The 14,456-nt window shown below is 44.0% G+C and overlaps 1 protein-coding gene across 1 annotated transcript in view; it reads left to right on the top strand.

Annotated features, from left to right (window-relative positions):
* The window catches only part of KIAA1614 (KIAA1614 ortholog), a 199,828-nt gene that overhangs the window by 128,980 nt on the left and 56,392 nt on the right, over nt 1-14,456 (top strand). The window contains exons 5-6 of the mRNA XM_085601763.1: nt 1,305-3,616; nt 4,976-5,138. Coding sequence (XP_085457889.1) covers nt 1,305-3,616; nt 4,976-5,138 — 2,475 coding nt within the window. The remainder of the gene's footprint in view (nt 1-1,304; nt 3,617-4,975; nt 5,139-14,456) is intronic.

Below are 14,456 nucleotides of genomic sequence, written 5' to 3'. Positions count from 1 at the left end.
AGAGATGGTGAAAAGATCTGCAAGCCACTTTTGTGCTTAAATATGTGACCCTTCTAATGACCATTTCCTTCTTAATAGACGCCACGGTAGATCATTTTCAGATCATTTTCAATAGATGGACCTTTTCTGGAGGTACAAAAGGATAGGGTGGGTCAGTAAAAGCATCCACAGTCTGTGCATACGGTATTTCTCAATGTCATTTTAACTAATCTATTAGCTGGACAACTTTTAGTAAAGATTCACCGCTGGCATATTAATTGACAGTGCATATAAGTACTGTAATGACAGATCCAACCAGTTTAGGAAGAAAAGTAAACAATAATATTTGGCCTATTTAATAGCATTTCCCTAATGCAGGAGAGCAACGTGGGGAAATGGTTGGTGGCTAGCGCTATAAGTAAGCAAACAGACAGACATTCGTGCCTTAACGTATATGGAGGATTTCTGCAGGCTGCTAAAATAAGTTAATCGCACATTTTCACACAACTCTATTTTAGAAGTATTGAAGTTATGTAAGAACTATTTGTGAGTCAAAAAATATTAACAGATTGTTGTGATATCCCTCCAACCTCACTTACATTTTAGACACTGCTCCTAAATCTGTAACAGATTTATGTTGCAAACGGAAAATATTCCTTATGTCTAAGAGCTGATTTTATGTTTGATGTCTGTTGAAGGTTCACATGCAACCAAATCTACTTCCCTTTGAGGTCAAAAGACAGCAAATTGTATTACACATATCACTTAGCATTGCAGCAGACCGGTATACGGCGAAGCAAAAAACACAACAGTCTGAAGATGATGTTGATGTGGGGACCACTGCCTGCTTCAGAGCGACAGCTTGGTGAGATATTCAAGACAAGCCCAAGGCCAACACCCACTGTTAACTTTTGAGAAACACAAAAGGCAGTTTTCAGACCCAGCCACTAGATGGAGGGATTTTTACTTTTGCACCTAAATAGATTCCAAGACGCAAAACTACAGTTACAGGTAGGCAGTGTTTTTCTTCAACGAGTTGTAACCTTTCACATGTTTGTATAAGGTAGCAAAAGAAGCAATCATGTGAAGCTATGTTAAATTCCAAATAAGCTGCCTGAACTATGGTTTATATGGATTCCCACCTGTTTTTGTAACATAGACCCATACTTTACTAGAATTCACTAATTGAACATCAGCTACACAACAACAGAACCTGGCAGAGTCCTATGTTTGCTTTAGTATATTCTCATCTGATTCCCAACATTGTACATTTATCATGCTTCTTTGTACTACTTTCCTTTCACCTACCCTCTTTTCTCTAATAGGGACCACAGCCTTGACCAGACAAAACAGCAAGGTTGCACACTTACAGCTGGAGCTGCACCCCCTAGTCGCACCTGCTGCACACTTACAGATGGAGCTGCACACCCGAGTGGTAGCCTGAGTGACTCTTCCAGTGGCGACTCCAGCTCCAGTCAGCATCGGCGGCGTCATCGAGGAGCCTCACCTTCCCGCGTTCGCTTCGAGGATGAGTCTGCACGGGATGCTGAGGCCCGTTACCAGGAGAGGCTGCAGCAGCGTCAAAAGCGGGTCCTAGACTCTGTCATCCTCTCTCTTGGACAAAGCCCATTGGTGTCCAAGCCAGACCTTTCAGATTATATCAAGGGCGAAGGACTCCATAGAGGCGACAGAATAAGTAAGGCCTGCAAGCGTCAGAATTGTGTGCAGGCCATGGGACACAGAGGATGTGAGATAGTACAAAAGACACATTCCGAAGCTTCCCCCATCACCATAACTGCCACGGGCAAGTGCACATCTTGTGGCTCTTCCATCGACAGCTCAGTCAATCCGTCATCCAGCTCAGGGCTCAAGTTAACAGGAAACAAACCCATAGAGAACTGTGCAAAAGAGGAACACTTGGTCTCCAGCAATAATGTGGGAGAACACAAGCCACTCCACCTGGAACCTGCAGCACAACCCTCAAGTTCATGTGGCGTTCCACTCTGGATACTCCCATCCCGGCAGCGAATACACACCGAGAGAATCCGTGAAACTTACATTGGGGAAGCCTCTTACATTGATGATGCAGACTCTGCCCTGGACACTACTGACACATCTGACAGTGGCCGGATGGATAGTGAAGAGGCTGGTATAATCAGAAGCCGGCCCATGAGACGGTGGGGAAGGGTGGATGGCCCTACTAATAGGTGTGCATTACTTAGTAGCCCACTTGTTGCCTTAGAGGTAGACAAACAGCCATCTAGGGTGTGCGGTGCCATCAGAGGTCGAGATGGACAACCTGCAGCAAGCGGTGAGGAGGCAATTGCAGCGGATGTAAAAATAGTTAATAAAGAAAGAACTGGCACCCTCAGTGAGCCTTGTTTAGCAACAAAGTGGGTTGTGGGAATAGTGGGTAGGCGGGAGGTAGAAGCCACTGAGAATCTTTCTTCTCAAGTTCCCACTTCAAGTGACCAAGAACACCAAAGGCTCGGAGAGGGGAACATTTGTACTTTGATCTCAGGTGAAGAACCAGCATTATTACCATCAAAGTCCACTGCTGACTCCTGGGACACACAAGAGCTGATGGAGAACTGCGCGCTACCTGGGAAGGTCCACAGCGCCCGAATGAGAACAGTATCTCAGAATATACAGAAACCATTGAGTCCACATTGCAATACGAAGGTCCACATACCAGTTCCCCCGACAGGGAAAGTCCCTTCTTCTGTGTCCTCCCGAAAGGCTGTAACTGGGGGCAGTTACAAACTCGAAAACCACAAAAGTGGGCCAACAGAGCCTGGCCTGAAGCAATCTGATTTCCTTTTAACACCGCAGTGTCTCTCTGAGCCGATTTCCAAAGGGAAAAATAGGCGAACAGCCACCAATTTGTTAACGTTAGAAGCGCAGATGAGCTGCCTTCATCCTGCTATAAAAAAGGTTGAGACTATGGAGTATGTACATGATGTCTCTACATCTCTGTCTAAAAGGGAAAGTAGTATGCCTAACCCCTGCATGTCTGATTGTCTCAATACTATTCAGAAGGTTTCTGTTGATGCATTAGAAGAACAAAAACACAAACACACCTCTGCCTCTAAATGTGGAGGGCCACGAATCATCCAACCTGATGTTAAATCAGTGGATGAGGAGCAAAAGCATAGACAAACCACTCTGGCATCTGTACGTGAGAGGTCGTCATACCTTCAGCCCAACTGTATTCCAGTATTAAAGGGACAAAGGACTCAGCACCGAATATCTGGAGAAGAATGTGATGACCAAAAGAACAATCAACCAGATTATGGGCCAGCAAATCATAAGAAAAATGTTCTGCAGTCTGCACCTACATCTGAAGGGCAGAGACATGTGAGCAGGAACCCCAGATCCACAAAATCTCAAAAGACCAAGCTTGGAGCCCTTTCCACCAACAACTGCAACAACACTAGGATCGAGCACTACCAGCACAATGAACTTCAGAAAGGGCACAGCAGCCTGGAGCACCAGGTGAATGAGAGAAATCCAATCACAGGAGCCAAGGTGGGCATAACAGGTGATGCCATCTCAGGACAGCACCAGCGGGAGAAGATGGTGCAAGAGAAAGACAACTGGACAGTCAGCATGCCAGTACAACTCGGTGTTGAAGGAGGTAGGTAATATGATGCTGTGTTTTGTTTTGCAGAGACTTATTTATAAAATGCTGAATACTTTCTATACAGGTTTTCAACATTTCCCAGCTGCACATATAAGTTCTCTTAGAGCACATTGTAGCAAGTGACAACTTGTGCTTATGAATTGTGCAGTTACATGTGACCTGTGTGTTATTGGAACATTATTGTCCAGTTGTTTGATTGGGCACTGCAGCTTTTAGCTTGAAGGCTTTGGTTAGGTTGGAGAGGAGGACACAGTGAGGCTGGGGCCCTTGTATTCATTAGACATACCCTCAAATGTTATGTCTCCTAGGGATTGGCCGTAAACCTGCTACTTAAGAACAGTTAACACTAGCTCCTTGTTGACATCTCCTAAGCCATCTGGTCCAGAAATCTTGGGCACAACAAGCTACCTGGAAAATTAAATGAAAACTATTAGTTCTGCCTAGAGGTTTATCTTCCATATTAGGTCTCCACTATGATACAAGGAGGCATTGGGGCCTTTTCCATAGTCAAAGTTCCCATCCATAACAATGTCACAGTGGCCCAGAGCAGCTCTGAAAACCCTAGCACTGTCGGTGTAACATTTCAACATATTGATAGCAAGAGCTATTGATCAAAGTTTGCCCTCTTTCCTAAAAGGCTAATCTGCTCTGAATGCCCTTCACTGATGAAACCTATTTGATGAACAGGACAGTAGGCAACCGTGGGCACCAAGCTTGCAACATTTACAGAAAATAACACTACTGCCACCAGTGGAATCTGATCTGCCTCAAGGACAGTGGTCCTACTTTGTCTGTTTTAAATATACTCACTTTCTTTGTTTTTTCATTCTTTAAGATATTATAGTTCTGAAATCAAGCCTTCCCTTTCGCCTCAAGCTGCTGATTGACAAGTTTGCTGCTGGGACTAACCACATGCACCCTGAAGAGCACACTGTACTCGTATCCAAAACTTAGGAGACCATTGTTTGACCTATTACAGTGCATTCCATGAGATCTTTAGGGAATAAGTAAGGTCTGTAGTTGGCCCACCTCTTCAGGAGCTCCAAGGAGTCCTTTTCAATGGTTATCAGTCTTTCAGAGGCTGATTTTAACTTGAAATCCCCTATACACCTATATAAGTGTTTCAGATCTGTTTGAAAAACTTGCAAGTATTCCACATATGCCAGGAAATGTCTACAATCCCTAAAATAGAACATATTCTGAAAGGAATGCAATTTAGGGATGATTGCATCTTTTTAAGCTCTCACAGGCACTTTTCTTCCATATTCTCCCTGAAATCATTTTTCATAAAGTTGACTGGAAAATGAGTGAGACCCTTTTGAAGTGTGTTCATTTAGGGTTTTCCTATTACAGGGCTTCGTCCTTCCAACGGGGGCACTCTCAACTCTACCAGCATTACTCTCTCGCTGATGACAAGCTCCACAGAATCCAACCACCCTGTGGAATTGATCAGTCCAAGGAGGCCTGAGGATGGAACAGAACAGACTGAAGCAGCTACAGAATGGAACCCTCAACTGTGAGTCTAACACTTCAGATGTGAGAGACGTATTTCTTTATCATGTAGCAGTTCCCTATATGTAAAAGAACATGTTGTGAACCCACTTTCTTTGCCATTTAAAAAAGGATCTTTAGTGCTGTAGAACATCTGACCTGCAATTCCACTGCACAAAAAAGGAACGCGTATTAAACATGTATATCCCATTATGCTACATGCTGCATGGATGTACATTATGCAGTTTCATTGACGAGTTGCTGATCTGGTAATAGGACAGAAACACGTTTATCCTCTTGGCCTTTTCTAAATTGCCCATAGGAGGGCTTCCTGTATGAAAAGAATTGTTTCCTTGTGGACACACTAGGCTCACTTTAAATCCCTATTTAGACTGGTCTAGTAATAGAATAGCACTTGGCTATCATACTTGTAGTGGTTCAGGAGCCAAAGCAGGGCGTGTTGAGGCACACGTTTCAAATTAAATCAGGGTGATTTTGAGGCACCACGTAACTTAAAGCTCCTTGAAGACAAGACATTTCTCAGTCTATTTAACCAGTGGTCGAAGTGGGGGAAAAAAAGTAGGGGAACTGTGGGCGGAGAATGAGAGGGCGGGAATAAACCGGAGATTGGATCAGTGGGCGGAGTCGGAAGTGTGGCTAGAAATAGCAAAACATATACATTTTTAGTACGTTTGGCATTTCACTGACCAGTTACAGCTTATAATATTATTTAATTCAAACAATGGATAAACATGTTTATTTGAGGTTTAAAGAAGTTGTTTACATTAAAGACATTTACAATCTGGGACATGTTTCCAATCACAGAATGTTCCAAATACGCTTATAAGTGGAATCATAAGACATTTGTGTCCGAGCCATGCAGTTTCTTTCATCGGCACTTCTCCTCCCTTTTTCTAACCATTTCTGAACATAAAATTCAGGTTTAAATTCTATGACAGGAGACCCCAAGATTTTTCTGAACATTATAGAAGACAGACGATTGATTGATATTCTGTTCCGCAGTGGTGTGAGCACCTCATTCATTACACTAAAGCCCCGTTCACATTCAGCAGTGGAGGTGCAAAAGGTGTCTATAATGTGCACTAATGGTTTCAGGCTTCCAGGGATGCAATTTTTATTTTGTTTGTACTCTCTGAAACCAAGGATGTACTGCCTAGTATCAAATACCTGCTACAACGGTTTAGTAATTCTGCCTCACCATATAAGATGTCTACTGGATCTGGCCAATAAACTGGTTGTAATTCTATGTACCAACTCTTTGTATTCCATTTCGTCATTGTTTGTGGTTGTGCATCTAGAAACATTTGATGCATTAGTCATTGTCATCCTTTTTCGCAGGTTATTTGCTAAGCTCCTAAAGAACTGTGCCCTTCTGATGCTAACACAGCCTTTGTTCTGTTGCAGTCCTACACCATCAAACTGCATCCGTTCAGCAGCATTTAATGCGGTTGTAGCAAAGGGCCCAGGTGAACCAGCCATTGATTCAAGCACTAAAATCTGCATCTTTATTGAACGATCCACCTCATATATGGTCATATCATGCCGCAGCAGCCTTCTGGATAGGTCACCCAGCTGGAACTTTGCATTGTGCATGTACCATGTTGCAAAGTGCAAGCATGATGCACGGCCCTTGTAAACATTCCCCTTAGTCTGGTGTGCATGCAAATCCTGCATTGCCAACACCTGGTGAGTTGCATTAGTACTGCTGGAACAAGGCAAATGGAAGCACCAATGGGTGAGGCGGACTGGCCTCAAGGGTCCTGTGAGCTCAGTGGCAAAGTTACTGCTGCTCTAGGGTGTGCTGCTTTGTAGGCCTGCCTGCAAGACTGGAGGTGACCTTCAGTATGGATTGTTGTGGACAGGGCTTCAAGGTTAACCAACACAGGCCACCGGTAAGGTCCACCTGCTGGTGCTAAGAGACCAGGGCTTCTAAGTTCTAGTAGGGCCTTCTAAGGTCTAGTAGGGGAATGTGCTCCCTCAGGAGAGTGGTCTGATGGACTAGTCATGAAGGTTGAATCAGGTTTCCCAGTTCCAAATTCTGTAGCTCTGGCCATAGTGCCACATCCTATCCCCCCGAACACCCTTCTGCCCCACTGAGTGAAACTCGCACTGTCTTCAGCTGCAACCCAATTCTGCCCCATTATAAACACCTGGATGTGACTCAGATGTGAAAATGCAAACACTCATAGGGAATACAGGATTATGTAAAGCATGCGAAATATAATCAGGAACGACATGTTACCTTAACACTTTTACTCTCATTGTTCAGAAATCAATGAGTATTTTTTTGTCCCAAACATTGAGGACATGTGTACAGAGTTCCTCCTGTACACATGTGTTAAGCAGGGCTCAGAAGAGAAAGGGCCTCTTCAAGAGAATCTGATCTGACTCACGGAAATCCACAAGGGCTCTTTTATATTCAGGTCAGCTAGCTAGCCGCTCAAACATAGTATAGTACATATGTATTCAAGTGTCCTGCAAAGGATACCTTTTGAATTGTCCTGCTTGGCCAACTCTTCTACTCACAAAAAACAAGAGCGATATTGGCGTTGCAGCGCAAAGCACTGTCGATGGGTGTGAGATTTTGTAGGAGAGTAGATTTGAGAAGGGGACTTGAAGCCCCGCCCCTCATTTTTATTGGCTGGCATCACCGTTTATGCTAAATGGTGGCCTGCCATTGGAAATTAGGGTTTTTTTGTTGATGCCTTTTGGCCTCCGATTCGGACTGGGTCGCCTGCTTTGCTGCTGTCACAAAGCACTTTCTTATTTTTATGGGGCCATGTGTTTCTAGATAGAAACACATGGCCCTATAAAGACAAGAGATCGATGCTTGTTTTCTTAACCATGGTGGTTTGGAGTAATCAGCCGGAAGGTGATGATAGGTCGTTACTTGGGAAGATGAGAGGCTGTGCGTTGTAACTAACTGTTGTAACTAACTTGTAACACTGAACAAAACTGTTGAATATTAGAGAAACCACGAAGCAGGTTGTCGTTTTACAGCGCGTTCATTCCCACAGTGATGCAGGACGCCGACGTTGCTTTAGATGACTCGTATGCAGGGCAGGCTTTAGGGCAGTGCGACTGGTGCGGCTGCACTGGACGCTGACCTGTGGAGGGGGCGCCGACCTTTATGTTTAGCAATAGTTTAGGTGTCCCCTCACGTTTAGCAACACCCCCCTTATGACCTACGCAGACTAACACGAAACCCTAATGTATTTCTGCACAGAAACCTTCATGCACCCTGCGTGCAGAACGCCAGCATTTGTCACCCATGTACACAGCTGAACAGAGGCGCAGGCGCGTATAGTCCAACCCGGAGTGTCTTATATGAAGAGAATTCAAGTATACGTACAGTACGAGATAAAGCTCAAGGGGTATTCGAGAGATGATTTTAAGATGGACAGAAGGCTGTATGGATGAAAAGATGTAGGTTTCATGTACACTTTATGCACAGGAAATAGAATTCGAAGTAGAGAACAGAGCAGAATGCTGGCACCCATACAGTCATTGGCCTCTCCTTGGTACGTCCATTCACATCTAGTAGTCAAAGGCCATAAAGTGGAGGATATTTTTTTTTAGAACTGGGGGGAAAAACAGTCATCATGAACAGCAGGTGCTAGTCTTGGGCTATCTTGTAGTTTGTGTTTCTATCACCTGGTCCTGTTTGATTCTCACTTGATACTCTCTCTCATTCTTGAGGGCTTCCCACGTGATTACTGGCAAATCTGAACTTCCGTATAAGATTACTTTGTTAGGTGTGGCGAATCGGAGTGTCCAAAGGATTACTGAATGATGTGAACTTTAGAAAAAATAACTCAGTTGTTTTTTAAAATGTTGCCCGTGTCATCCTGTTTCAGTAATGACTCACTACCAAGCAATATGTAATCTAGGAAAGGTTGAAACTGGTCCTTGAGCAAGAGGGATAGAATCCAAAGATTGGGACAAGGAAGACTTGGAGTAATGCAGATTTTCATTCCTGCATTGGGGAGCTGGTACATTTAATACTCAACTGAGCCCATTTGCTGAGGAACTCGCATTCAAAGCGGAGAATGAGTAGAATATCAATGCCCATTCCATCCATGGCCTCTTATAGTAGAAATCCCTTGCACAGCGTGATAGAAGGCTTTGCTGCAAGCTGAAATTTCAGGGACCCTAATAGATTTCCCTTGGCTCCAGGCTGCAAAGAAAATAGACTGGTGCCTCATAACTCCTCCATCAAATCTTACATAAAGTACACATCATTTGCGTTGGACAGTCCTGTCAGAGAATGGAATGGTTGTTGGTGAGTTCCCCTCGGCCTACCCTCCTGGTTAACACACAACTGAAAACATATGGCTTGGAATACTAATGGCTTCCCCACCATATAAACATATATACCAAAATAGATAAATTACAAGTAAATTACCCACAGCAATCTTAAACAAGCATTTGCAATGCAATAGGTCTCACATTTACGCGAGTGTAAGCTATTGACATTGTAAATGACAATGATTTTTTATTTATGTTTCAAAAACAAACATAAATAAAAGGCATTTTCATTTACAATGCCAATAGCTAAAACTCGTATAAATGCGAGACCTGTTGCATTGCAAATGCTTGTTTTTTCCTGGTGGCGACCGTCAGTCTGCGTGAGCCCGAAAATAAAGGGCAGAGGAGGTCAAGGGCGGGGACACCAAAGTATCCTGACGTGACCATTGTATTGGTCACAGTGGGTGCAGGCAAGTAGCGGCCCCACTAAATGAGGTGTGAATCACGGCAGCAGCAGGGCCATCAGAGGTAGCAGTTTTCGTGCTAACCTAAGACTGATGGCCCTTTCGGTGATGTTTTGCAGGCCCCTAGACACAGAGGGGAAGGGGGAGGAGGTCGTGGGCACTTCAGAGGCCTTCCTCGATGTGCACCACACAGGCTGAAAGGTAAAGTTGCAATTTTAAAAGTAGGGCTATTCCTGCAGTCCCGGGACGCTTTTTTAAAACAAAGAAGTAGGGGAACGGACTGAAATCATTTTTAAAAGTAGGGGCACGCCATGCCCTTCCGTTCCCGCCCACTTCTAACACTGTATTTAACAGACACTGCCACTAAGTCAGATAAAACAAGCAGATACCTTTTTTTATTGCATAAGCTTATATTTAATTTAAAGCAATCTCATTGTAAATGGTTACTTATGAGCTGCAGTGGGAAACCCACCATAAATTACATCTATCATCTGATGCAAGGTGCACCTTGTACCATTGAATGTCTGAAGTTTGCCTCTGGCTTTGAAAAGGCAGGCTGGGGTGCAGAGAATTTTGCTAAGATACTGTTTCTTGCTAGGAGCCCTGTATATGACATCCTATTTTTAATTTCTGTAAGCAAGCACTAGCTCTTGTCTAACACCAGAGCATACTCAGGTTTCTCTGTCCCCTGTAGATTCCTAGCGCTATTCATTTCTTTGAGCCATGAGGCAAGAATACCCCGTTTCTCCTGGGGGTAATCACCACCACTCCCAGGATTGAGAGCTTAGGGTGTGAGACTGATGTAGGACACTTTGTTGTCCAGTAGCTTGTCACTGCTCAGCCCTAGCATCTCATTTCATGCTCTAACTTCAGTCTGAGCCAGCACATTAGCTTTTTGAGCTCCTCCTTCTCTTCGTGAACATGACTCGTTCGCCGTCCCGCTGTTGTATTGCCACAACGCTGTTCAGACTGCTGGCTCCTTACTGCATGCAGTGGCGGGATCACCCAGTGGTCCGAGCTTCTGCCTGCCCTAAGGACATGGCAGTTTTCCAGCTCTCGATGTATGGCTGAGTGGACAACACAGAACATTCTTTTATGCCACACCAGTTCCTGGTGGTGAATATTAAAGGCCTCCCATCCCTTAGCCCTAATAGCACCCTTGGTATCAGCTACGCGATGCCTCCTGTTTTTCCCACAAAGGGTTGAAGGAATGAGGGCTTTAATAGATTATTTCAGTAAATCAAGAAGCTTGGTCGCAGATGATCCTCGAAAAAGGGGGGCCACATCCCTAGTCCTGCCTTGCCATTGGGGAGCCGGGGGGACAGGCTTTGTAGGGTTTTTGCCCCCTCACCCAATCTTTTGTAGATCTGTTCTAAAATCTCTGGGTACGCTATACCCAGGATGCCTACCGGAATTTGTTAAAGACAACGCTAAGACTAAAGAATAACAACCATTTGCAATGCAATAGGTCTCCCATTTACAAAATTCTTGTAAATGTGAGACCTATAGCATTGCAAATGCTTGTTTGTAAAAGCGTCCATGCCACGTTCCACTTTAATGTTGGCCGCACCCCTTTCCTTTGACGAGCCGCGTCCAAAGAAAGGGGAAAGCCGCCCTTAATGTGAAAGCGCGGTATGGGGCAGTTAAAAAAAAAAAAGGCAAGTCAAGTTGACAAACAAATGTTTCTTTTTGTAAAAGCACCCCATGGTTTCACTTTAATGGTGGCCGCACCCATTTCCTTAGATGCGGTTCGTCTAAGCAAAGGGGCGTGGCCGCCATTAAAGTGAAAATGGGGCTTGGGGCAGTTTTAAAAAAAAGTAAATAAATAGTAAAAAAAAAAAAACCTACTGCCACGTTCGGCACCACAAATAAACCAAAGATACGGCCGCCACTGTATGAGCGTGGCATGCTGTTCTATGAAAAATAAAAAATTAAAGCATTGCAGGAGAGCATGTCAAACCATTGAAGCAAATAGTGCTCGGAAGCCTACAGAGTAACAACACATGTAACGGGGTGTCTCATGGGCGGTACTAAGGAGGGACTACTAAGCCTATTGACCAATGAAAAGCCACAGTTTCCAAAGGACAATGACACAAACCAATTAAAAATATGGGCAGAGAGTGGGCGGAGCTTCAAGCCCATACCTGAATAGAGCATGGCTCGCAGCTCGACTTAAAAAGTGCAGGCAAAGATTTACAACGGTGAATTTTAAAAGTCAAGTCAAAGAGACTTAAGAGTGGAGGCGGAGGTAGCACTGGACCATTCCAGCGAGTCACGAAGAGGAGGCTGTTTACCTTTCTTGTTCTCTGATAGATTTTTGATGATTAGGCTCTTTAACTTCCAGTGTTGTTAATTTTTACAAGTACAGGTCAAAGGTCAAATGTGATTGAATTTTTGTATTGTTTAGAGCTGATAAGGCTTTTGGCAGGGGTAGAGTATTTGTTTAAGGAGTTGTGGACCTCAGTGACCTTTGTGACCCTGTGAGAAACCGGTGCAAGTGGGAAAGGTATGCCTGTACAGAGGAATGGAACTGATAACTCCAAAGTGCCGTTGGGGAATACGAAACTCGGGCAAGGACTAAGGGATTGGCCAATGATATTAAGGATCTTAATGAAGGACCAAGTGTACACTGCTCGGTTTTAACCTTTCCACCTCCCAGGATCTGGTAGATGATTTGTCCAACTCATTCCCTGAGGCACATACCCCGGCTAAGTTGCTGGCTAAGTCGATAAAGAACTTTGTCCCGAAATATTTTAAGAACTCAAGGTTACTTGACTCATTGACCCAGTTGATGATACACTTAGTGGTAGAGGCTACACCCTTGTTAATATCCATGCATAGAAAGGAGTGTGTAGAGCAGGAACTGAAGAGTCCAGATCTACCGGAAAATGTTGTGCTTATGGAGCTTCGCCTCTCTTTGTTGCCATGTTTTACGCAACTACCCCTTTTAAAGTTTACGTCACCCAGAGGTAGATATTGGCCCCAGTAGAGGGAGGACTGAGGGAGTAGTTGAGGGTAGTCAGGGTCCGTTCATATGTTCTCCAGTAATTTAGATCCCTCTAGCATAATGGTGGCGAAGGATGTTTCCTTGAAAGAAGACAACCACCCAAAAAAACATTATGATCAAAACCTGTCACTTTTAATCTGGACTTTTATAATGATGGGGCCCTCTCCTATGCTGGGTGTACTCCTCCTAGTGCAAACAACTTTATATGGCCTCCTGGAATCTAAGTAACAACAAATGATATATTGAAATCTGAAGGAAATCTATTAAAGGAGATTGCATCGGAACTAAAATCAATTAATTCTTATATGCCATCTTTAGTAAGACCTGTAACTTTGCCAGAGGGGGGCAGTAGTAGTGGGGAGGGGAGTTTCTCTTGAAAAGGGGAAGGTGTTGGAGTGTGCTTCCGTGTATTTGTCAAGGTGGCCTATTCTAGTGAATAGAGGCTATAATGCCTATGCGGTCAAATGACATTTGTTGCACGGTAAGGGGAGAAGGTGTATAGTTCCGAAGAAACTGTTTACAACTCCAGCAAATGCCCCCATGAAGGTAAAGATTAGGGGGGCATGGATTCTGGGAGATTGCAATGACCTTGGGAATAGCAGTAAAACGGGAAGGGCATCAAAACCTCCCAGAGTTAAAGCCTCGCCTCTTGCAGGTGTTGGTGAGTAGGCATATGCATTCTAAAAAGAAAGGGGTAGAGCTAAGAAGCCCTAACTTGATAATGTCAAAAATGGCACGCAAGGCTCGAAAAATACTCCCCTGGCAGGTGGTACATCAGAGGAGGCAGAAGAGGCAGAAATAGTGAGATCTCTACATTTCACTCCTAAACGGAAGGTAAGGGTCAGTAATATGATAATCCCAAGAAGTCCTTAACCTCTATGAACTCTGGGGCGGGGGCCGCAGACATTTAGGTATTCGTATTTAGATGTCATAAAGTAGGGAAAAAAACAAATAAATGGAAACCATTGAACTGCTCAAATTTGTTGAGGGCTTTAGAGAACTGTCCTAATTTAGGGGATGTAATGTCTAGAGATAACAACCAATTAGCTTTCCTGAAAAATGGGAAGGGGGGAAGTAACTAAAGCTATCTTCTATTCCCGTCTGTTTGAACATTTTATTCTGAAGGCTGAGCCTGATCTTAATAGAACTGGCTTACGTCTTATGCCAGAAGAGGAGATTGAGAAACCATTGATAGATAACTCTTCTCTAATCAATAATGCCGGGATGAATTAGCAACAGATACGCGCGTTTTTAGCGTAGAGAGTTCAAGTTCCCTAAAACGGCTTGTGGGGGGTACAAGCCAGGACGTTTGGAGATTATAGAACCCAGTAGAGTATAAGGCAAGGGTGGGATACCTTGATTTCTGAGTTATTGTTATGCATGTCTAAGTTCTTATTAGGCAGATGATTTCTCGTGTGGGGGGGGGGGGGAGTGGTGGATTAGGTAGTGAGTTCAGTAGCCAACCTGTGTTTATTCTCCTTTAATGTTCATGGAGTAGAACGCTTGCAGAGGTCAGCAGTTCTAAATACAATATGAGATAATAACCTTATTATCTACTTCCTGGAAATGTGGTTCACTGGTATGAACCTAATGCAACGTGGAT

Source organism: Triturus cristatus, chromosome 4_2 (genome assembly GCF_964204655.1).
Source record: "Triturus cristatus chromosome 4_2, aTriCri1.1, whole genome shotgun sequence".
Taxonomy (NCBI): Eukaryota; Metazoa; Chordata; class Amphibia; order Caudata; family Salamandridae; genus Triturus; species Triturus cristatus.
The sequence above is the reverse complement of the archived record's forward strand: the minus strand, read 5'-3'. Positions and strand labels throughout refer to the sequence as shown.